Here is a 25,747-nt window from a genome sequence, read left to right as displayed (position 1 = left end):
GTATATGCCATTCAATTAGCCAGCAGCTTCTCAGAGGCAGTAAACAAGAGCAATTGCATATGACTTTCCCTCAACATAACTGCTGCCTGTGAATTACAAAACACATCTAAAATATTCCTGGTATTTGGGTGGGGAAATAATGCGTGAAATCACTCTTTCACTAATTCTGATTACTTTTGTGATGGAAGGGACTGACGGCTAAAACCCTAAATTACAATGAAAACATAATTTCTACCAGATAAGCAGTTTGGAACTGGAAAGTGAATATGTGATAAATGTGTAATTAAAAAAAAATCACATTTACTAAAAGTAAATGTGAGCTAAATCAAACAAAAATTTACTGTAATCAAGTATCATGAGAATATCGGGTTAGCCTCACACCTGAAATCTGAGCAGTACTGAAGATGTGAACTGAGCAGTACGGAAGTTGCGACTGACTTTATTTCAGTTTTGTGACGTATTTTTAGTGAAACGGAATAATGGCTGCATCCATAAACTTAGACATCCATAAACTGATTTGTTGCCTCGCTGCTTTATCGGGCAATGGCTTTGTAGGAATCATTTGCACACGAAGGCACCTCACAACTGAGGCACTATAATGGTTTAATGATCTGCAACGAGCTTTGGTGAATACTAAGCAAACATTTAATTACTACAATAGTAATTTCTCGCTAGAAATTACATCAGAAGTGGAAAGCTTTGGTCAAAAATGTACATTTACAAACAAACTGACCGGCTGCATAAATTGCTGTCTTAAAAGTTAGTCGTCTATTTTTTTCTTCAAGACTGTTCTTAACTTTTTAAAGTCAGTTACATAAAAAGATTCACGAGTTCACACGTACATCAAATTAAATGGAGTAAAAGATTATGCGTATTTGGCGTGCTGTCCGGGGGAGGGCTCCGGGCTCGGAATTTTGGCCCGAACCCAGAGTATCCCCCCCATGATGAAGATAGTCTAGAACTAGACTGTATTTTATTATGGATTGTGTTGACGTCTAATGAGTTTAATAAATCAAAGTGAGGAGATGGGGTGGTGGAGGGATGCTAAAAATAAAAACGGTCAACGAAAGAAGGTGAATATGCTGTATATATACACACACCTCTTATCGTTGATTAAATCGATTGGCTTGATGTGCTCCACCTGTGTTTAAATAGGTTTAATTATCTGAGGGTGCTCCACTTGGGTTTGATTAGGTTACATTATCTGGCATGCTCCATTGTTTAGATAGGTTTAATTATCTGGACGTGCTCCTCCCGAAATTAGTAACTAAAACTTCACTAGATTGGTCTAATTTGAATTTGAATCATAAAGGTAAGACTGATTACCCCTTGACTAATTGCTAGTGTGTCAAATTAGTTCTAAAGACACAGTCTAAACATAATGGCTAAGTTTATGCAACTGGCCCCAGCAACTGCAACTTTCAGACACCATCTTTTAAACATTTTTTTTAGCTCAACTGTCACAGAATGGAACGCACATAATTGTATATCAAAGGCAGCGAAAAATCGATTAAATGAAGGTATCCCTTCTTCTTTACTAGAAGAAGCGTAATAGCTCTCCCTACCATATAACACGGATAGTTGGAAAATTTTGTCAGTGGCAGGGAAAAAATTGAAGTAGATTTAAAGCAAACTACTTTGTGCACTACTAGTGGACTAGCCTACACACAAAAAAACTGATATAAAGAGTGTGTTCCCTTTCAGTCGGTCACTACGACGTACGTCGTATTACCGACGAATTGGGATCACTTTAGAAGCCCCTATCAGCTTCGAGATTTAGAGAACAGGTTTGCATCTCGCGCTCCGCCCCGCGCCGCGGGTATAAACAGGAAACGAGAGCATCGCACTGACGTCATTCACTTCGGAGCCGAACGGCGTTGATGAAGCAAGCCTGCTTTTCTAAAAGAAAGCCTATCTGCAAGAGAGATGCTCCAGAGAACGAGAAGGACGCTCTGTGTTGGCGAAAAGGCACAATCAGTGCGACCGCATGTTCACCGCTGCATCAGCATAACAAACTGCTGTTCTCACAGCAACTGTCGGTCTGGTGAGGGCGTTTGTTTCAGTGAGCGCAAACACAGGACTGCACTTACCACCTGTGTGTTGCCGCGGTCTTCCCCTGGGTGCTTCAGCACTGTTTAAAGAGCGTTTCCTCACAAAAGAGCAACACGGGTGTGACACTGCGTCTTTTTCAAGACGTCATTCCACTCGTGCGTTTCTGGATGCGGGTGTTTCCTGTCCTGATGGCCACGATCCCTCTCGCATAAACATGTTGAGACTGTGTTCGTGGGTGATCCGTGTTCTCTCAGGGGAACGGGATCACGTCGACGCGCTGGTCATCTCACCTTCCGCGTGAGGGTTTGAGTGTTCAGCGCGCCGTGTGCCGTCTAGCTGCCGAGTGACAGCGCGGGTTGCCACGGCAGCTCAGCGCGCGTCACTCGCCGGCTACGCATGTTGAGACTGTGTTTGTGGGTGGTCTATGCTCTCTAATGAGAGCATAGCCACGTCGGCGCGCTGTTCGTCTTGCCTTTTTCATAAGGGCTTGAGTGTTCAGCGCGCCGTGTGCCATCTCACGGCCACGCCCACTGTCTCACATGTCTGCTGGTAGCTTACAGATGGGATTGCTGGTCCTAAAAAAAAAAAAAAAAAAGGGACCTAGCGTTTCGTTTGGGGCTCTAGCAGGGGACAGATGTCAATCGCTGCATCGGAGAGAGGGCTGTTATGTGTTGAAAATGAAGATGATGCTGAGATTCCCACTATAATAGTGGGCGCTCGTGCTGAATCCGATTCATACTCGACAGCCATGCTTTCCCGGGTGGCTGAGGCATAGTGCAACGCATAAATCGCCTTGCCTGCCCCTTGCCTTTCCCGGATGTGCGTTGGAAGACTTTTGCATTATGGAACTATTGGTGCCAAAATATGGAACACCAATAGGGCCATAATCTGTATAAAGTTTTCCTCTCTCTCACTACCCTCATCGGTGGGGTGGCAGTGCCACTGGCAGGCCACCTCCGCCCTGCTTAGGGCATGAGGGTAGTTCTCAGCCGAGGTTGAGCTGTGCACAGCGCTGGCCCTTGGCTAGACGATGTCCAGAAACACCATTGACCCGGATTTGGTTCGGGACTGTTCTTCCCCCGGAGGAGGGCCGGGTAAAAACCATTAGTAATTCTGTTCCGCCACTGGGGTTAAAAACAGCCAGTGGTACCCAAAAAAAAAAAAAAAATATATATATCTCGGGACTCGGGAGTTCAGGAATGGCAGCGTGTGACGCTACAAGCCTCGCCGCCCTCATTCCCCTCCCCACAAGAGGGCGAGAATGGCAGTGTGTGACGCTACAAGCCTCGCCACTCTCATTCCCCTCTTCTCAGCGGTGTGTGAACGACAGTGCGCGACGCTATGCCTCGCCGCTCTTGTTCCCCGCTGAGGAAGGAGGTGAGGCAGACCGTGTGCAACGCCACAAAGCCTTGCCACGCTCAGCCCCTCCTTCATTTGGAGAGCGCGCTGGGCGGTGTACAACGCTCCCATGCCTTGTCAGCCTCTGGTGCCTCTCCAAATCACCAGCAGGGGGTGCCGGCTGTGGGAACGCACTCAAGCGGCCTTCCCAACACTCGCGCACCCCCTCAGCGGATGCAGGTCGTGTGTCAGACCCAGACCCCTACACGGACAACTCCCATGTCGTCCTGGGGTCCCTGCATTCCGCCTCGCTGCCCTGCTGCGGGTGCGTCTGTGGTACCTATGACCCCTCTTGTTCGGTCTCTGGGGGCCTGGCTAGCGCTCCCCAGCCCGTCTCGCTGGGTCATCTGTACCATCAGACTCGGCTTGCGATTCAGTTTGCCCGGCGTCCGCCCAAGTTCGGGGGCGTTCACTTCACGTCTATTGCGTGGGTGGATGCCCCCATGCTTCAGGCGGAGATTGCTGTCCTACTGGCGAAGGATGCGATAAAGCCGGTCCCCCAGCCGAAATGAAGTCCGGGTTCTACAGCCCGTACTTCATTGTACCCAAGAAAGGCGGCGGGTTACGGCCAATCTTGGACCTGCCTTACTTGAACCACTCCCTCCACAGGATGGCGTTCAGAATGTTAACGCAGAAACGCATCTTCAGGTGCGTCCGTCCCCAGGATTGGTTTGCAGCGATCGACCTGAAGGACGCGTACTTTCATGTCTCAATTCTCCCTCGACAGACCGTTTCTACGCTTTGCTTTCGACGGACGGGCATGTCAGTACAAAGTCCTGCCCTTCGGGCTGTCCCTGTCGCCCCGTGACTTCACGAAAGTCGCGGAGGCGGCCATTGCTCCCATGAGAGAGCGTGGTGTTCGTCTTCTCAACTATCTCGACGACTGGCTGATTCTTGCCCAGTCGCGGGAACAGTTGTGCGAACACAGGGACATGGTGCTTCGGCACCTCAGCCGGTTGGGTCTTCGGGTCAACTGGGAGAAGAGCAAACTCTGTCCCGTACAGAGGATCTCTTTTCTCGGGATGGAGATCGACTCGGTCGCCATGACAGCGCGCCTCACCGAGGAGCGCGTCCAGTCGGTGTTGAGCTGCTTGAATACGTTCAAACGCAGTACAGCGGTTCCACTGAAATAATTTCAGAGGCTCCTGGGGCATATGGCAGCAGCAGCCGCAGTAACGCCGCTAGGGCTGCTCCATATGAGACCACTTCAACACTGGCTACACGACTGAGTCCCGAGATGGGCGTGGCACAGCGGGTCCCTCCGTGTCCAAGTGACGCCGAGATGCCGCCAAACCTTCAGCCTGTGGTCGGACCCTTCATTTCTACGGGCAGGAGTGCCTCTAGAACAAGTGTCCAGGCATTCTTTTGTCTCCACGGATGCCTCATCCACGGGCTGGGGTGCCACGTACAACGGGCTTGCAGTATCGGGTCTGTGGACGGGGCCCCAACTGCAATGGCATATCAATTGCCTGGAGTTGCTGGCGGTTCGTCTTGCTCTCGGCCACCTCAAAGGGTCGCTCAAAGACAAGCACGTTCTGATCCGGACGGACAGCACTGCGGCCGTTGCGTACATCAGCAAACAGGGTGGTCTACGCTCCCGCCGCATGTCCCAACTCGCCCGCCATCTCCTTCTGTGGAGTCTGAAGCATCTGAGGTCCCTTCGTGCCATCCACATTCCGGGCCCGCTCAATCGTGCGGCCGACGAGCTGTCACGGTTGCCCGTGCTGCCCAGGGAGTGGAGACTCCACCCCCAGGTGGTCCAGCTGATTTGGAGTCGCTTGGGGCCGCACAGATCGATCTGTTTGCCGCCCCAACACGACCCACTGCCAGTGGTACTATTCCCTGCCCGGGGGAACCCTCGGCACGGATGCCCTGGCACACAGCTGGCCCCGGGGCCTACGCAAATATGCGTTCCCCCCCAGTGAGCCTTCTTGCACAGACACGGTGCAAGGTCAGGGAGGACGAGGAGCAGCTCCTCTTGGTAGCTCCGTACTGGCCCAACAGGACTTGGTTCCCGGAACTAGTGCTCCTCGCGACAGCACCTCCTTGGCCCATTCCTCTGAGGAAGGACCTCCTGACTCAGAGACGCGGCACCCTGTGGCACCCGCGTCCGGACCTCTGGAAACTCAATGTCTGGTCCCTGGACGGGATGCGGAGGTTCTAGGTGACCTACCACAAGCGGTAGTTGACACATCACTTCCGCCAGAGCCCCCTCTACGAGGCGGCTATATGCGTTGAAGTGGAACCTGTTCGTCAACTGGTGCTCTTCTCACCGAGAAGACCCCCGAAAGTGTTCGGTCAGATCTGTGCTCTCTTTTCTTCAAGACGGGTTGGAGCGAAAGCTGTCTCCCTCCACCCTCAAGGTGTATGTTGCCGCTATAGCGCAATCATGACCTGGTTAATGGTTAATTCATTAGGCAAGCACGATCTGATCGTCAGGTTCCTGGGGGGGCGAGGAGATTAAAATCCGCCTCGTCCTCCCTTTATACCCTCTTGGGACTTGACTCTGGTGCTGACGCACTTCAGAGGGCGCCCTTTGAGCCTTTACAGTCAGCGGAGCTTAAGATCTTGTCTCTAAAGACAATACTCCTGATTGCATTGGCCTCAGTTAAGAGGGTAGGGGACCTGCAGGCAATTTCGGTCGACGAATCGTGCCTGGGATTCGGGCCAGGTGACTCTCAGGTAACCCTGAGACCCCGGCCTGGATATGTGACAAGGTTCCCACTACTCCCTTCCGGGACCAAGTGGTGAGCCTGCAAGCGCTGCCTTCGGAGGAGGCAGACCCAGCCCTGGCTTTTCTCTGTCAAGTTCGCGCCCTGCGCGTCTATGTTGACAGAACGCAAAGCTTAGGACCTCAGAGCAGCTCTTCATCTGTTACGGAGGACAGCAGAAGGGAAAGGCTGTCTCCAAGCTGAGGATGGCCCACTGGATAGTGGTCGCCATCGTCTTGGCTTATGAAGCCCAAGACGTGCCCTGCCCGCTCGGGTTAAGAGCCCACTCCACTAGGGGTGTTGCTTCTTCCTGGGCGCTGGCTCGTGGCGCCTCGCTGACAGATATTTGTAGAGCTGCGGGCTGGGCGACACCTAACACGTTCGCTAGGTTTTATAGCCTACGTGTAGAACCGGTGGCTTCTCGTGTGCTCGCTTCCCATAGTCAGCAGCTGAAGTGCCCGTTCTAAGTGTCGGCTTGCTGCGCCATTCCCTTCCCCATGGAACGGATACGTGCGCTTATTTTCTCCAGTCGAGTTCCCCAGGATTGGCGAACCCTGTTGAGTCCTCCGCACCCCTCGGCAGTCGGATGTGGCGGAGCGTCTGACGCCAGGTCTGGCACTTGTATGCATTGGTGGAACTTGTGTCGGACTGGGGTCCGTATGTCGTGACCCCTACGGCGGTCCCATACGTGTATTCTCCACAGTACAGCTCCCTACGGTGAGCTTGTGTCTTTCCCTTGGCAGAGTTCCTCTGCCGTCTCAGTTCGGTGTCGTCCCCCGCCTGTATAGGCCGGGGCCACCTCTGGGATTTCCGTATGTTGTGCTGCCCACGGCCAGCCCATACGTGTTCTCTCCACATGGTAACTCCCTCCGGGCATGATGTGGCTCCCGCAGCGTCCTTCGGGCACGCTTTCCCAGCGTTATCCAATAAGTCTGCTGAATGGGTCTTGCGGAACAGCAGTGTGACTCTCCCTGCGTGAATTTCCTCGCCTGCATCAGAACGGGGTCTGAGGGGCTCTCGCTGGGCGCTGGAAGTGGTAGTAACTGTGGCGTTTTCCATAGGGATCCCAATTCGTCGGTAATACCGACGTACGTCGTAGTGACCGACTGAAAGGGAACGTCTCGGTTATGTATGGTAACCCTCGTTCCCTGAAGGAGGGAACGGAGACGTACGTCCCATCGCCACAGTTCCTTACCATCACTGCGTGGCCGAGTCACTAGTTCGGCTCCTCAGTGAAAAACGTCAGTGCGATGCTCTCGCTTCCTGTTTATACCCGCGGCGCGGGGCGGAGCGCGAGATGCAAATCTCGCACGCCAATGGCCCATTGGCCTGTTCTCTAAATCTCGAAGCTGATAGGGGCTCTCTAAAGTGATCCCAATTCGTCGGTAATACCGACGTACGTCTCCGTTCCCTCCTTCAGGGAACGAGGGTTACCATACGTAACCGAGACGTTCACACTTGTAGTTCGGTTCGTTTGGTCCGGACCAAAAAACAAAAACAAAACGTATAGCCCTGGTCCTTTTAGCGTTCACACTAGCATTTTTAACAGCGAAAAGTTACTGAACCAACGGCATAGGGATACAGTATGCAGAAACGAAGATCTGAGGCACTTTACCTCCACGTTTGCCCTCTACTCATTTTGGATACACCGATCTATCCGCGTTGTCAAATCAGCTGACTTGTATAGCAGCATCTTGTGACAGCATGTCCTGTTTTTGGTTCGTTTACATGTCTTTGGTCCGTGTTGCGTTCATATATCAATCAAACCACAGCAGAGTTCGTTTGGAAGCGGACCGAGACCCATCTTTTTAGCGGTCTTGGTCCGCTTGTTTGGTGCGCATCAGGGTTCGCATGGCAGCGTTCACATATGTTCAAATGAACCGCACTAACCGAGCAATTGCACCAGGGTTCGTTTTAATCTATCTGTTTTCTTTATAAATTAATATTTTCAAACAATGTAAGTTTGTAAGAGTATGTAAAAAGATGTGGGAAAAGTATTTAATAGGCTACTCAATCAAATGATTAAACACAACTACAAGACAAGAACAATTAAAATAGCCTACTTAATTATACTTTTAAGTATATCTTGATACAAATATTGAGTAAGTAATGGCCCCAAAGTAAATGACTAATGATTTTTTACAATGGAAATTAATCAATCAAAAACTTATTAGCTGGACAGAAACTTTTTTTCTAGAGCTGATGTAGGCTACAGCCACAACAGTCTCTCTTCCATTAATTTCCTGTAACACTGTAAAGCTGCTTTGATTTATATAGTGCTTTTTTTGCACTATATAAATGAAGGTGACTTGACTTGACTTGAATATAGGCCAAATATACTTAGACCTTTCTGTCTGTCAAGTATACTTAAGTAATTTTAAGCATTTCTGAGAAGTACATAAAAAGTAGACTGAAAGTAGGCCTATACGTTCTTATATTTAGTTTAAAAGAAGTAATAGCGCACTTAAATAAACTACTTTTCCGTAAGAGATCCCAGAAGACATGAAGTGAAGCTAACATTAGATTCAGACATGAAGTGAAGCTAACATTAGATTCAGACGTGCCTTGATGCCTTCCTACCTTGGAATGCATCCTCTGAAGGCAGCATTTTTAAGATTTCGGATGCAGCCATTGAATGAGACAAATAGAGGGTGTGACTTGTTTTTTTTTTTCCTTCTGGGAATTGATTGGATCTAGAAAAGTGGGTGTTCCATTCAGCTTGCTGTCAAAGCTCACAGCAGACTGACAGTTGTTCTGAACTGTCAAACTGACATCATCAGAGAAGGAAGGCCATTCCATTCCAGAGGGGAAGTGTGTTTTCAGATTTTGATATGAAGACAAAAAAAGTGGATCAACTTGCACGGATTGTTCACCACAAGACTAGTAATGTGCTCTAACAAAGTAAATAGGGTAAATTTGGATTTCATGATGAAGGGAAATCACTACAAAAAAATTGCAATGAAGATTAAAGTTAAAAATGCACATATTTGGTCATGATCATTCCATAATATCATGTGCTGCACTGCAAAGTGCAGGTGGTACACTTTAAAAAAAAGGCTTGTAATATAGGGGAACCTTTTTTAGTGCTATATACCACCAACTTTGGTGCTTCAGTGGTTCTTCAGCGGCTCTTCAGAGGTGCTATATAGCCCCTTAGTCAAAGAACCGGTGAAGAACCTCTGAAGAACCGGTGAAGAACCTCTGAAGAACCGCTGAAGAACCACTGAAGCACCAAAATTGGTGCTATAGCACTAAAAAAGGTTCCCCTATGATTACGAGCCAAGAACCATTTTTGGTGCCATATAGAATCTTTTTTTTTTTAGAGTGTAGGGTAAGATGGGGCCCTTAAGAACCATGTGCATTTACTTTTTTTTAAGTACAAAAAAATTTATTTTGTTAATCTGGAAGTTAGATTTGTTCTATGACTTAAATAAAGGTATTTTAATGCATACATTTTCAATTGCCCATATTTTAATTGAAAAAATGTCATAATAGCAACAATTTGAATTCAAATTAGCCAGGTTTTAATGAATATGTCTAAAATGTACATTTATCTAATGGAATAACCATCTACAATACAATATTATCAAGAAACAAAAAGGTGTGTGTGTGTGTGTGTAGGGGGTTGGGTCATCTTACCTACTTTTGACGATACGTATAAAATAAATAAATAAATTAACACACCAGCAACACGAACCACAACAGTGAGGTAACATTTATATTCATAAATCAGTGAATAAACCGTTCTTATTTAAATAATTAATGTTGCAGTGATGACAATGAACAGCAACATCTTATGCAACGTGACCTTAGAAAGCCGTGTGACGCAATTTCTGGACAACTTTTGTAGCTTTAAGTTACAATTAATTTGATTGGAGCTAGTATAGCTAGTTTTTCTTTAAACTTTTTCTTAGAAGTAAATGGCATGTAGAGCCCCCGCACTTAAGTTCATGCATTATCTCTGAGCTCAAAGACAGCTCTTTTGTTCTTCGTGATGTTTATTTATGTGTATCTCTGTTGAGGGGTGGTGAAAATGAATTTGTTTTTCTTAAATGAAATTGTGTTTCTTGCTTCTTCGCTTCTTTCCTTCTTCTTTAGGTAGAGCCACAAATAATCATATGCTGTCAAAATTTGCATTTCACCATTTGTTTCTGACAACCTAGACAGACATGCATAGACTTCATCCGTGCTCACGCTCACATGCACGCACATGAAATGATAAAGGGACAGCAAATATAAAATAAAAACATTTCAATCAAATTAGAAACAGCGGTTATCGTTGTGAAAGCAGTCCTGGAATAAATACTTCAGTGGGGATGGGATGGATGGATGGATGGATGGATGGATGGATGGATGGATGGATGGATGGATGGATGGATGGATGGATGGATGGATGGATGGATGGATGGATGGATGGATGGATGGATGGATGGATGGATGGATGGATGGATGGATGGATGGATGGATAGATAGATAGATAGATAGATAGATAGATAGATAGATAGATAGATAGATACAGATGGATAGATAGACAGACAGATAGATACAGAGAGAGAGACAGATAGATACAGAGAGAGAGACAGATAGATAGACAGACAGATAGATATGATAGACAGACAGACAGACAGACAGACAGACAGACATATAGAGAGATAGACAGACATATAGATAGATAGATAGACAGACAGACAGACAGACAGACAGACAGACAGACAGACAGACAGACAGATAGATAGATAGACAGACAGACAGACAGACAGACAGACAGACAGACAGACAGAGAAATAGACAGACAGACAGACAGACAGACAGACAGACAGACAGACAGACAGACAGACAGACAGACAGACAGGTAGGTGCAAGTGAGACATAGGCAAAGACACAGGTGCTGTAACCCATTTATCCTTTATTGTTTTCATATAAGTTTTGAGGTACTGAAGCAATTACCGTGGAATTAGAAACCATCAACCCCCCTGGTTTCTGCTAATGAGAAAATAGCAAAGGTGACATGACACCCCTCTGGTGTTTGTCCACATGGCAAACTAAAATTGCTTTTTAACACTGTGAGTGACTTCTTAGTTCACGGTTTTATCGGATGCTGTGGGTTTCTACATTTGTACTGTGTACATGTCGGGTTATTTTTTCCTCTGCGTGTGCTTGAAACCCTCTGAGGTTCACAGATCTATCTTTGACACAGATTTCGAAGAAATCATCACATTTTAGGGCAAATAAGGACAAGAGGTTCATCCTCTACAGCCCATTACATTTAATTGGCAAACTGAATTGCAAATAAAAACATCTACATTCGGTCACAGAAACTTTGCAAATCAGGAAAGTGTCCAAACTGTGTCTTTCCCAACTATTTTTATAGAATAAAACATAACATACATTAAGCAGCATGTGTCTGTATTAACAATCACATGGCTCTCTCACGTGCCACAAACAACCCAGAGTACACATTCATTATTCTATTTCCTGTGGCAAAGTTATAGTGTTTCCGCTCTTAACATTATTATTCAATTTTGCATTACGATATAGGTGCAAATCACACCTCTTAACACTGTTGCCCCAGAAGGGGGGCACGAAAATAACTACTAATAATCCTGAAACAAAAATACTCGATCAAAGCTCAGATCGGATTGGACAAGTGTACCCTAGGTCATGTGTGGAAGCCTGGGCTTATTAAACCAGATTAAATACCCTTTATTCATTTATATGGAGATTCTAGAAGCTTGTCAACAAATTCATGGTGTAGCCTACCACATCTGCCAGGGGCCTTAGTGTCCCAGAACAATTTGTTCAAAAGGTGAAGCTTTTGACAGTTTCAACACACAAGCTCTTATTCTTATTTTTCAGTTTGTGACTGAATTTTGCTCCAGTCAGTATTCTTCAATTGAATATTGGAGTGAGTCAAATTGAGAAATGCAATCAAGTTCACTCTCGTCCCCCAGAACTGACCCTCTTTTCAATATCTTCAGCCAAAGCACATTCTGTAAGAACAATTTTGCCTCAGTTAATGAATTTCGGCTGAAACACTGTACATGTTGAAGAATGAATGGGTCAGTTGAGGTTTCATTCATATTGATGTATAGTGATCTGAGAACCTAATATTTATTTCGAGAGCAGACACAACCACTCTATCCTCCATCATCAAAGAACATTGCGGGAACGTAGTAAACATCAGATAACATGGCAATTACAGTATTACAAACCGCAGCACAGATGAAGAGCTCTGAAATGGTGAGATGAGATAAAGACTGAACTCACATACGAAACCACCGTGAACACCTTTAAATCCTTTATATGTTTGAAAATATCCCAGTTAAGACGGTTGGGAACGTGGAATCATGATGGCTGTCAGAAATCTCTGAAAAGTCCTAATACTGTATATCTCTCAACTCTGAATTAAAAGCATGAAAGATCATATCAGCTTCCTAATATCAATGACAAATGAACACCTCTTACATTTGACAAAATGACAACCGCTAGCTGTATCACTATAATCTTATGCAGAAAGCAACAAAAACTCCTTTTCCCCCTATGTACTTTCTTTGTTCATAACTTTTCAAATGGGATCCAGAAAGCATTTAGAAAAGCCATACGCAGCCACAATGGGCTCATAATGGCTGCCATTGTACCGTGACCCATTCAGCTTTACTATGACGGATAGAAAAATAAAAGGAAGGAAGGAAGGAAGGAAGAAAGAAAGAAAGAAAGGGGCTCCTGGTTTTATGATGCATCCCTGATACATCAAAAAGCCAATTGAGATGCTAGAATCACATAGCAAATGAACAGCACAAGAAGACAAAATTGTCTCCACACATGAGAGAGGATGACATGTTCGAGAAAACCGTATTGTAACGCATGAAACTGACACATGCACAGTTAGAACCGTTTCACAACATTTTCTCTGTTAATAATTTACAGTGTTTTGGCAGTAATCTTCAAAATGGCGGCTGGGGAGATAGAGAGAGAGAGAATGCGAGAACATGCCGAGGCCATGTGCATTTGCAGTTCCTCACATGCTCGTGTTTTCGTGTTTGTCTTATGTTTACAAGTGATTGTCCTGACAGGTCCACAAACTTCTGCTTTCCTTCATGAGTTCCGAACAAACAGATGGTGTTTGTGAGACACTTTGGGGTCCTCATGTTCCTCGAGAAGCTCCTTGGCTTCTTGTTCTCATGTTTGTGCCAAATGATGACATGTTGAGAAAAAGAAAAAGAGTCTGTTTCCTTCTTTTTCTTCACCCTTTGGAGTGGAGTGGCCTGGCTCCCCCTAGTGGTGTGGAGGGAACGGCGCTCAGCAGGCGATCTCCTCTAGGGTTCCCAGGGTGGTCTGCAGGGGAACGCTGACTGTGTGGCTAATCGATTCAGAGTGGTTTACCACCGGATCACATGTACTCTGAGGGAAAAAAACAAAAAACAGATGTTATCGTTCCTAAAACTGTATGCCCGAGGCACATCTCAGTCATTCCACGCAATGGGTTCCTGATATCTAAATAAATGATTTGAAGCTTAGCAGGTGGTTGTTTTTACCACATCCTCTCCATGACTCTCTTCCTCCTCCTCTCGGTTCAGCAGGTCCAGCAGTCTCTCCTTCACCACCTGCCAGCACACATCACAAACCACCATCTCATTCACTGCCAAATCAGGTCTCAAACTGCTGGCCTGAGAACAGCTTTGTAGCTCCGCCAGTGCTGCGTTAATCAAATCAGCAACATGGGTTGCAGCCCAGGGCACTGACCACCGGGAGATCCCAGGAACTGGAAACCACACAGGAATTGAAAATGGCCATTTTGATTGGTACAATCGTGCATTTTGGTCTAGTTTTCAGCTCCAAACTGGCTCCGCAGATCCTCATGTTGGCAATGCACAACATGATCTCATCTAAAATGTCACTGGAATGGAAAGGTTTTGAAGTTGGAGCTAATAAAAAAAAATAAAAAAAATCAACTTTCCTTAATTAAAAGAGACTAAACTTCTTGTTTTATGTGCACTCTGAAAATAAATAATTTAATTTTAAAGGCCTGTACACACCGGGATGAATATCGCGCGCGCGCTTATCGCCAGTGTTTTTCGTGACGTTTTTCGGCGCGTTTTGAGTGTTCACACCCAAGCGATTTTCACTGGTGATGCGCCGAGTGAACGTGCAAATTCAGTAGATGCGCTTCGGTTCACAAGGTGGTGCTGCGGCACTTTACGCTTCTGACACTCGCTTGTCACACAGAAGAAGAAGAGAGACAGTATTTACGTGCTTGCCAAAACCATAGATATATTATGTCTATGGCCAAAACCATTCACACACTTTTTGCTAACTGGCAGGCAGCATTAGCAGCTCATTTTCTTCTTTGTCTACATACTACTTCTTCTTCGTATCAATGTGTGCTCGGCAAGAGCGGTCTGTCCTTGAGTGCCACCAAGTCGTGTTTTAATGTCACTTCAGCAGCTCCAGGCACGTGAATAAAAGCGCTGATCTCATTGGTCAGCCAGTTTTTAACCCCCCGCGTCAAAAAAAAAAACGAACCCGAGGCGTCTTTTTAAAAATTACGCTTTTACGCCTGCCGTTTTACGCGTCGGTGTGCACACTCACATTGGCGCCCATTGTTTAGTCACGAGCCATTAAACGTTGGCGATAAACGCGCGCGAAAATCGTCCCGGTGTGAACAGGCCTTAATATGTGTTTTTTGGTAAAGGGAAAGACCTCTAAGTGTTCAATGCTGTTACGTTTGACAGAGTTAAAAGAGTTTCTGTTGTCTTGAAGTTTTTGTGGTTAGGTTGTGTGTGGCTACATACTATTCACTACATTGGCTAATTACTGTGCTAATGCCAGTAATATCTTGTTCAATTTACAGTATGCTAGCTGTTCATTTGAACTGAAATAAATAAGCTTAATTGTTTCCAGGACCACCACTCAATTATGTTGAATTAAAACATCTTTTGAAAAATGTTTGTTTTTGTAGTGTGGTCTGAACTGAGATCATTGCTTGACTGTTTATGTTGTATTTTTGAGTGAATTATCCATTCACTATATAACTTCTGTTAGCAGTTTGTTTATCATTAAGAGTCTGCTGTACTTTTGTTGGTAGCATCTTTGTTCATGTGAAATTTTTCGAATCGAAGTCGAATCCTACTATGGTAAAGGCAGAGCTCATGAATATTAATTAGGTTGGGTTGCACTAGGAGGTTACCAAGAAACGTGAGGCTGACCTAATCAATATTCAGGAGCTCTATGATCCACAATATCACACACAGGGAGGGGTGCCTTTGTCCCGGACCCAACGAGGCTTAATTGACTTTAGCTATTTTCATTTTGTTTGGGAATTTACCAGTTTGAAACGATAGATTACAGATATATGTTATTGGTTTTGAGATCCCCTCAATTACCTTTTTTTCACAGATTTCATATCAATTTCATTGCAATCAGTAGATGTTTTGTATTTACATTTATTTACAATGTCTATTATTTATTTTTCTTCCACCACTGTAAGAAACATTGAGTTGGGATGCCTTTCCATTAAGTTTTCGTTCCAATCTTCAGATGACAATGGATCTGGAATTTCTTCTGCCAATTTTGGTCCCACACTAACAAAAAAAAATTGTTAAAGCTATAACCACATCCTTTATAGAATGTTATGGATTATACATATGCAGCTGGTGTTTCTGTCAGAGATTTCGCCCTCCCCGATGCAGCCTTCGCCCTCCCTGCTGTTATCTGAGAGTATAAGGGTGGTGTTCTCTTATCTGCTGTAGTGTCCAGGTTAGGGAGGGTATCAACATCTCTCCTTTGGGCTGCTTTAATCTGTCAGGGCATCCTGCTCTGTTACCTTGTGCTCTCGTATCTTGTGCTATCTGCTCTCTCTCTCTCTCTCTCTCTCTCTCTCTCTCTCTCTCTCTCTCTCTCTCTCTCTCTCTAAATTTACTGGTTAATATGTATTCTTAGGATGACCACATTTTTAAAGTTAAAATCTCATTGGGCATATATAGTCTCATGCATTTCCAATGAAGCTGAACGCTTTAGTGTTTCTTTTATCTTATGTGCTTTGTTAACAGCAGCCAAAAGGCTTAAAATCCAGAAAGGCTTAAGCTTCAGAAAAAAAATAAAAAAGTTTTAAGATCAAATCTGTCCATTTAAAGCTCTCCTGCATATGAAAACCATTAAAACAGGACAGGACAGGACAGAATGAAAAATGAGTGTGTGTGTGTGTCCCCGAGGGTGTAAGGGCTTGTGTTGGCTGCTGTCCACAGAGCAAAGAGACCAGCAGCAATGCAGAATTAATGAAGGCTCATTATGATGAAACTCTCCATCAGAGTGTCATTCATTCGACACCAGAGACAGACATACTGAAGTTTTCAACAGCCATCACAGTGTCTGGGGGAATGCATGTGTGTGAGCGATTCTCTGAATAAATTTGCAACTGTTAATGTTTCAGTGTGTTAAAATGCTTATTGCAGTGTGTATAGCATCTCCTGTGTGTTTTTGTCTGTGTTAGACAGGGTCACTTGACAAGCGGCAAATACATGTAAAAATTGGCTTTTGGAAGTATATGTATATATATATATATATATATATATATATATATATATATATATATAGAGAGAGAGAGAGAGAGAGAGAGAGAGAGAGAGCTTATATATAGCGTGCCAATAGCTGGAAACTGGTTAAACTATAAGAATTATAATCACATGCCTAACATTTTTTGCAATAATAAAAATTAAAATATTTGAAGAAAAAAAAGTCACAAAAGTCTTTCACTTTTTTGTGACAACTGTGATTTAACCAAGAGATGCTTACACCTCCATTCAAAAGTTTGGGGTAGGTGAGATTTTTTAAAATGTTTTTGAAAGGCATTTCTATTTTAATATATATGAAACTACAATTTATTCCTGTGATGCAAAGCTGAATTTGCAGCATCATTACTCCAGTCTTCATGTGTCACATGATCCTTCAGAAATCATTCTAATATGATGATTTAGTGCTCAAAAACATTTCTTAAGATGATCAATGTTGAAAACAGCTGTGCTGCTTGTTATTTTTACAGAAACCATGATAAATATTTTCCTTGAAATCGAAATATTTAGTTTTTACTGTCATTTTTTGTCAATGTAATTCATCCTTACGAAATAAAAAGTATTGTTAAAACTAATATAAAATCTTACTGATCCCAAACATTTGAATGATAGTGTATATGGTGATGAAAGTGATGTGTGAAAGCAAGTACATTTTCCAATTGTTATAATGACCAAAAATATTATTTTATGAGAATATGTGACAATATAACACCCATGTGTCTAGATGCTGACATACCTCATATGCATAATCGAATAGCTCCAGAATAGTCAGGATACTTGCACCAATAAACAAGCCCATCTGACCACCAATATCACCTGCAACATAAATATATGTATGATTTAGAGGAACAGAGAGAGAGAAAAGATGAAAGAGACAGTATTCATACTTCAGTGTGTTGTGTTACCTAGTAGACCTGCCACCTCATATGCTTTCTTCTGCTCTATGGTCTCATAATTCAGAGCTTCAAAGAACACATCCAGAACTAGGATATTGTCCCTGCATCAACAGAACACAAAGAGTGAAGTTTTGAATATCAGATATTTTGGTTAATGGCAAAACCAATAAACACGTTTCATGTAAATAGTCATTTGTCTTGTTCAAACCTGAAACACCTGAAAATGTTGTGCAATGTGACAAAATCACAGCAAAGTAAAAGATCTTTGATGCTTCAAATTAAGCTAAGAACAGCAGAATTTCACTGTGGGCAGAGCTACTCACCGTGATACAACAGCAATAAAAACCAAATGACCAATAAAACGTGGCTGCTTAGAACAGAAACTCTGATCAAAGAAATGGTAACTAAAACATATCTGTATCAAGTCAGTTAGTTCTAGTTACTGATTGGATTACTTAAATGAAAGAGAGGTTTTATCCTCTGTAGCAGTTTTTACGCACAGACACACACACGTCTCGTTCTATCTTTGTGGGGACTCTCCATACATAGACGTAATGGTTTATGTACAAACTGCATATGCCATCCCCTTACACTAACCCTACCCCTAAACCAACCCATCGCACAAAACTTTCTGCATTTCTACATTTTCAAAAAAACACATTCTGCATGATTTATAAGCGTGTTTCCTCATGGGGCCCTACATTTAGAGTCCCCATGAGTCTGTGTGCATTCAGGTTGAAGCCCCCACCGGGATAGAAAAACACGCACGCACGCACGCACGCACGCACGCACGCACGCACGCACACACACACACACACACACACACACACACACACACACACACACACACACACACAAACACAAACACACAAACACACAAACACTTCTGACAGCAGTCTCAAGACTGAGCTAAAGGCAAATTGGCTGCTATTGGGTGTTAGTGGCAAAACTGCAACCTCCAAACCCTGACAACAATTACACTAGCATTATCTCAACCATTCATTACGCTCCTATTATGTTGCAGAGATGAATGATCTTGGCATGACCGATAATTTGTGTGCATGTGTGGAGGAGTTCAAAGTAAACAAGTTTTTGTTTTTTCTATTACCATAAAATGAAGCAGTCTAGAGAAGCTTATCTCTCTCTTGTGGGACACCAGAGTGATGATATGCTGTCTGCTTTATGTTGATTTAATTGACTCTTGAGCTTGAGCAGCATTTTTGTGTTGGTGTGTGTGTGTATGTGTGTGTGTGAGAGAGAGTGTCAGAATTCCCAATAGCTCCATGTCTCAGACACATCAATCACAAGCTTATCGCTATGACGATGCACTAATGAATGGAGAGGATGTGATATCTGTCACTATATTGAAGAACAACTCACTGAATCTTCCTGACACAAAGCAAAAGTGTTCTCAACTTGTCCGCTAAATGTCTGGAGGAGAAATAAATATGTCTGAGGCCCACACTGAATGTCCTGGCATCCTAATGCTGCTTTTATTGTAGAGAAGCACGTCTATGAGGCAATATTTCAAACGCACATTATAAACGACATGGGGAGTTTCTTTAATAAAAGTAAAGCTTTCTCCCAGAAGCCAGTGTCCAATTTCTCCTATACAGTGTCACAACCACGGCTCTGTGCCATTCATAACCGAATGGCAATGTCGATTCAAATATAGTTAATTTCCTCAATTTGTATTTGAATTTAAGTCAAATTAAAACAGAATACATTTCAAAAGCAAATCAACTGTTTTCAACATTGATAATGATAAATGTCTCTTGAGGATGATGCCAAAAATTCGGCTTAGCCATCACAAGAATAAAATACATTTTAAGATATATTCAAACAGGTAACAGTTATTTTATATTGTAATAATATTAATTACTGTATTCTACTGTATTTTTGATCAAATCAATTCAGTGGTGAGCACGAGACTTCTATCAAAAACATAAAAACAAACTTTTGTTCGGTTGTAAATGAATTACTGTTACTAAATTGTTTTGTTGTGTGGTTCATGGCCAATTCAATACAAGCTTGAAGCTTATAAGAAGCCATTTTTTTATTTCAAAAATTTTCCTCAATCCTAATAACACCACAGCTCATCCTTGACAGAAAAGTGCAGGCTTGTGATCATTAACAAGCTCCGTATCTCTGTGATCATGGATATGAGGTGGTACATTAACTGGTAATTTTGCAAATTGGTGGCAGTAATGAGGTAAAGTTAAAGACTGTGAAAGGTATTATGAGGACTACAATTAAAAAGTTTGGAAGGTGGTGGAGAAGTTGCAACAACGAAAAAAATACTTCAGAGACCTTTGGATGCTGAATTCAAAGCTGTTTTGGATGTGGAGGAAAGTGGCTTTTAACCTCTTAAGATCTGGGACCATTTTTGGGATTTCCGCCTGGATTTGGCCTACCCAAATTGAAAAGGTTCCCATACACACATACAGTGGTCTAAGTTCAAAAGCTTGGTGTCATTTTACAGGAAACCCTTTGAAGTTACATAAAACACTGCTAAAAGTGATAAACATGTAAGTATATGTTGTCTAAGCTGTAATAACACCCCCCCCCCCCCCCCCCATTTTTTTTTTATAAATTCAGTTTTGAAAGTGTGTAACTCAGGCCCTGTGTGCTCTAGCACCCTGCAGACAGTTTGGGCTGTTTCCACTAAATTCCAGAAAATAGTGGAAAAAAGATTTTTTTCTGTGTCATGTTGTATGCAAGATTTATTCAAATGAATCTGAAGGGAGGACCCCCCCTCCCCTTACCCTGCTACACCCCTACACCCCCCACCACCATATACAGTGGTATAAATGCAATATCCCAGTGTCATTAAATTAATTTAATGCGCTGGAAACAGCCCAAACTGTCTGCAGGGTGCTTGAGCTCACAGGGCCTGAGTTACACACTGTCAAAAATGAATTTAAGATTAAAAAACAGTTCAGACAACCTATACTTACATGTTTATCACTTTTAGAAGTGTTTTATGTAACTTCAAAGGGTTTCCTGTAAAATGACACCAACATTTTGAACTTAGACCACTGTGTGTGTGTATGGGAAGCTTTTCAATTTGGGTAGGCCAAATCCAGGCGGAAATGGTACCAGAGTAATTTAGTGTAAATAAGTTACTTTGTGTAAAACAAAGTGATGCATATCTCCAGAAAGTAGAGACAGCTTTCAAATGGTACCACATATGAGGTCAGAGCTCCTCCACAGACATTTAAAATTAAAAGTATGTACATGATGATGTCATTCCTGTAAAGGGTCCGGAGACTTTTAAAAGGGTTGTGAGGTGAACACTCACGTGATGTATTTCTCAGATCGGTTGAACTTCTTCTCCAGGTAGCGGGCAGAGGTTTTACTGGGGATCTTGACCATGGAAAGCTCTTTGTTGTATCGAGTCATGTTACAGGGGCTCCTGCAGATGCAGTTTGTGCCTTCAACAGCTGACAGAGCAGCTACGGAGAGCATAAAAGGGAATAGAAGAGAGAAAAAGAAAATGAGGAGAGACAGGAAAGGGTACAGGGAAGAAAGGGAGAATGCATGCCTGTTCTTTCTGCAGGCGGCATTCCTGAATTGGGTTCTATATATGACATCCAATGTAGAACAACTGACAGTGTAAAGAACATGAGGTCGTCTTATCCTTCTCTGCACATCGAGGGTATTTTCAGTTTCTTCACATACACACACTCACACAGATCGGAGTAAAATTCAACTTTTGGCCTTGTCAGAACACTTTTAAATCGCTGCTGTCAACTCTTGATGCTTTGAAAAATATTACGTGTAGCACTTTTGATTACTTTTACAGAAAAAAAAAAAACACAATGAATCTGGTAAACCATAAGGGTCATACTGTCAAAGTGCTTTCTAGAAGTCTAGAAAAACGGACTGAAAAACAAAACACTTTATTAATGGCAGGTGAAATCTAAGAAGTATTTATCTTGAATAAACTTGTGCTGACATTTAGCTTTCAGTGAGTGATAAAGAGTTAGACTCTTAAGCCGGGTATACACATGCACATGATCCCCGCTGTAAGCCATGTCAAACTGTAAGATCTCAGTTGTCATTAATGTCAGACTGTACAATAGTCAAGGCGCGTTAAAAACGGACGCACGCAAGAGAACTCGTCTGGAGTTTTATATCATCAATCAATGACACGTTCGGTGACAGTGAGGATTGAAATGACTACAAAGAAATCTCTAGCACGGATTTTGGTTATGGTTTGTCTTGAAAAATGAAGACAGAGACAAAGGGCACTATTTTAACGATCTGAAACGCAAGTGTCAAAGCGCGAAGCGCAAGTAACTTTGTGGGCGGGTCTCGGCGCTGTTGCTATTTTCCCGGCGGGATAAATGGCTCTTGCGCCCGGCGCAAATCTAAAATGGGTTGGTCTGAAGTAGCTTCATTATTCATAGGTGTGGTTTGGGCGTAACGTGAATAAACCAATCAGAGCGTCATCCAACATTCCCTTTAAAAGCAGGTGCGCAAGTTCCATTATGGATTGCTATTATTATGGCGTATTTACCAGGCGCACGCCAGGAGCGGTTCACAGCCGAGGAGACTGATGTTCTTGTAAGAGCAGTGAAAGACAGAGAAGTGAAGTTGTAATGTTGTACATTATGGTAAAGGTGATTTCACAGTCTTTTTTTTTTTATGTCTTTCAGTTTTTTCAGTTTTTCAGTCGATTTTTTTTCCTGGTTCTTGACGGACAAACCAATTTGTCAGATGTCCTTATATACATATATGTCTTGCCACTATTGGGCAAACAGGTTTTATCCTTAATTATTACAATTAGCCTGAATCATTTGTAAGCTAGATTTATGCCTATTTTTTCACATCTTCGTGGCACACCACAATGATTTCCGTCATCTCATGTGTTAATATTTTTTTAGTGTAACAATTTATGATTTGCAAAAATAACTGTTGCATCTGTGTAGGTTACATGAGCAAAGTGAATGCGTGTTGTGCGCTATACATTATGGTCAAGCATGCGTCCTTAAAATAGCATAATGAACAACGCGCAACGCGCCACTGACTTTAGACTAGGTTTTTTCTGGTCAGTGGCGCAATTGTTTAATGGAACAGCAAAATAGCACCAGGGATTGTTTGCGCCGGAACACGCCTCCTTTTTTGCGCTGAACCGCCCAGGTAGCGCAAGTTCATTCACTAGTTTAGCGACGTGCTTCTGTGGAGGGAAAAGCGCGCTTTGCGCGGGTGCAAAATAGGAATGACACATGCGTCGGTGTACAAAGTCAATTGCGCTGGGTGCAAGATAGGGCCCAAAGAGTCCGTCCCCTGCTAGTCAAAAAGTGCTAAAGGAATGTGTACAGAATTGTAATTGGAATGCAAATCATAGTTTGGAATCAATAGTAAAGTATTCTAAGGAGATTAAGTAAGAATTTAATCCCTTTACTGGATATAAAGACATTCCTACGGGACTTTTTGATTCGTATTTGATTTCTAGAGTTCATCTGAATTTTTATCAGAATCCCAGTTATTGCATTTGAACTGTGATTTCCATAAACTCTTCTACAGCTGGACTGAAAGAAAATCACAGGGGAACAACAGGAGATTAAAACCGCAGAATGATTCTTTTTAAATTCATTTTAATGTCCTACGGGGGCATTTTATCATATTGTTAATCATAATAGCTTTATTTTTAATAGAACAATGTATTTATTGTGTTCATATTGTATTGCAAAACATATTGAGGTGGGATACGGGTAAAGTTAGGGACAGGTGTGGTGGTATGAGTAAGTTTAACGGTAGGGTTAGGTGTAAGGGAAGTGTCAACAGTTTAATTATAAATGTAACTATACAGAAATGAATTACAGATGTAATTACATGCAGGTAATTTTCTTAATGTAAGTGCAATGTAAAAACATGTATGTACACAATAAGTGCATTGTATCAAATTATTAATTGAAATGTTAGTACAGTAGTTAAGACCACCTATAAAGTGGGTCCGAAATACAATTTGGAATTTCAATAGCAATCTAGAATTTTTGGGGGCTAGTATCAAATTTGTTTAATAACCGACTCCTTAATGTTTAATACAATTTCTAATTTACTTTTTTTTTGTAAATGTAAAGAAACAAAAGAGAATAATTTGATATACTCTTGCCGGTTGCTAAGGGCTGAAATATTTTGCTCTTGGCAGTGCCTTCCTCAGATTTCTAATAAGCTCATAACTTCCATGACCTGGAGATGGAATCTGACCTTTCACAGAAACATTTTAAAATGCATCCGTCCCTGACCTTTTCTATCTCCACCTCAGTTTCTTCTCCTCACTTCCATCTCCTCTCAAACCCTACCACTGGAGACGAAGCTCATCATTTAATTGGAGAATTAAGTCGGATTTAACCTCCTCTAAACATGGACAAATTAACAGAATACAATCACACACACACACACACACACACACACACTTGAATATGTGGTTTATGGACACACACAGGTATTAAATCTGCTATAATCTTCCGTTAAATCCATTGTTCTGTATGAACTTCACAGCACTGTTCAGATCCCATAACTCTCGTTTTCTCTAGGCATCGCCTATGGCAGATCCTGTGCTCCAAACCTATAAAGGTTCTGTTATAGAAAACAGTTGAGAGTTTTATACTACCATACTACTTTTACAGTGCAGAACATAAACAGTGCACATATTCTGCATATGTGGAACAATCAAATGACCAACACTTGCCATAAAGTACAGCAATACAAAGCATTCAAGACATATCTCACAATGCATTCCACTCGACCTGACCTTCAACTTCCACTTAGCAAATTAAACCACAATCTGTTTTATGTTTTATTGTACTTTAAGCCTTTTATAGTATAGTATAGTATAGTATAGTATAGTATAGTATAGTATAGTATAGTATAGTATAGTATAGTATAGTATAGTATAGTATAGTATAGTATAGTATAGTATAGTATAGTATAGTATAGTATAGTAGACAGAACAGAGAAGACAGGAATTGATAGAGAAAAGAGGGTAAAATAGGATTCGGAAATGTTGCAAGCTAGATTCCAACTTGCATTGTCCACATGAGCTTCAAAGAATAATATGCTATATAGTATTTGTGCTAATAACCAGGTTTTGGCACTGGCACTAACCACAAATATTTATATCTTTACGCAGTATTTGATTGGACTACAAAACGTTAATTGGATTAAAATAATTTAATTTAAATTGCAAAATAGTCGTTATTTAGGATTGTATATTTTGGTGACACTTTATTTTAATGGTCCATTTTAGACAGTCTACTATAAGGAACTTTGCAACTACATGTCAACTAGCGGTCATTAGAGTAGTAGTATCTGCTTAATATCTGCTAACACTTTATTTTGATGGTCATCCAACAGACATTGTACTGACTATAAATAACTTTAGCAAGTACATGTCAACATATTCTACTAACCCTAACCTAACATAGGTTAGGCCTACTAATACTCTACTGAGAATTGGCTGACACGTAGTTGCAAATGAATGAGTTGGTTGGCAAAGTTACTTATAGTCAGTACTTATAGACTGTCTAAAGTGGACTATCGAAATAAAGTGTAACCACATTTTTTTTAATAGTATACACTAGAGCACACAATGTACAGTAAGCAGTACATAATTATTAAATTCTGAACACGTCTCGATTAACATCCTGCCTGTAATATTCTTCTGTCCCTGAGTGTTTTATATCATTGCCATCTCCATTATCTCAAACATTTGAGAGGATGCTGTATCTCTGTTCTAATAGCCTCTCATTCATGTCTAAATGTGTTCATCTGCATATTGTTCTGGACTGGAGAAACCTAAAGTACATATTTCTTCCATCCTCAGGGTGCAGTGAACAGAAAGTTGGAGTTGGTGATAATTTCCTCTCCACTTTGCCAAAGATAAGAACCAGCTGTCAAGCATTTGGAAGCCAGCAGCTAAAGTTTTGGACAAGCTGTGCAGCCTCTTGCGCTGTGCCGTTGTGCCTTTACATGTCAATTGAGGTTAGAACTTTCCCACTGAAATTTTTCCAGTGGTTTGAAATTTGTCCCTCTTCATATAAAAATTGGCTTTATCTCAGATCATTGTACAAACAGAATTCTAATAAAAAGGTAAAAATGTGTGAAATTGGAC

The 25,747-nt window shown here is 42.5% G+C and overlaps 1 protein-coding gene across 2 annotated transcripts in view; it reads right to left on the bottom strand.

Annotated features, from left to right (window-relative positions):
* Positions 1 to 11,048: 11,048 nt before the first annotated feature.
* Positions 11,049 to 25,747, bottom strand: part of asic2 (acid-sensing (proton-gated) ion channel 2) — a 463,522-nt gene continuing 448,823 nt past the window's right edge. For both annotated transcript variants that reach the window (XM_079828722.1, XM_079828721.1), the window contains exons 6-10: positions 20,927 to 21,080; positions 17,635 to 17,726; positions 17,466 to 17,545; positions 13,697 to 13,765; positions 11,049 to 13,562 (exon numbers count right to left, since the gene is read on the bottom strand). In XM_079828722.1, the coding sequence (XP_079684848.1) occupies positions 13,461 to 13,562; positions 13,697 to 13,765; positions 17,466 to 17,545; positions 17,635 to 17,726; positions 20,927 to 21,080 (497 nt within the window). In that variant the 3' untranslated portion in view covers positions 11,049 to 13,460. The remainder of the gene's footprint in view (positions 13,563 to 13,696; positions 13,766 to 17,465; positions 17,546 to 17,634; positions 17,727 to 20,926; positions 21,081 to 25,747) is intronic.

The sequence above is a fragment of the Gobio gobio genome, assembly GCF_949357685.1.
Source record: "Gobio gobio genome assembly, chromosome: 1".
NCBI lineage: Eukaryota > Metazoa > Chordata > Actinopteri > Cypriniformes > Gobionidae > Gobio > Gobio gobio.
Note: the sequence above shows the minus strand (reverse complement) of the source record. Positions and strands in the feature narration are given on the sequence as shown.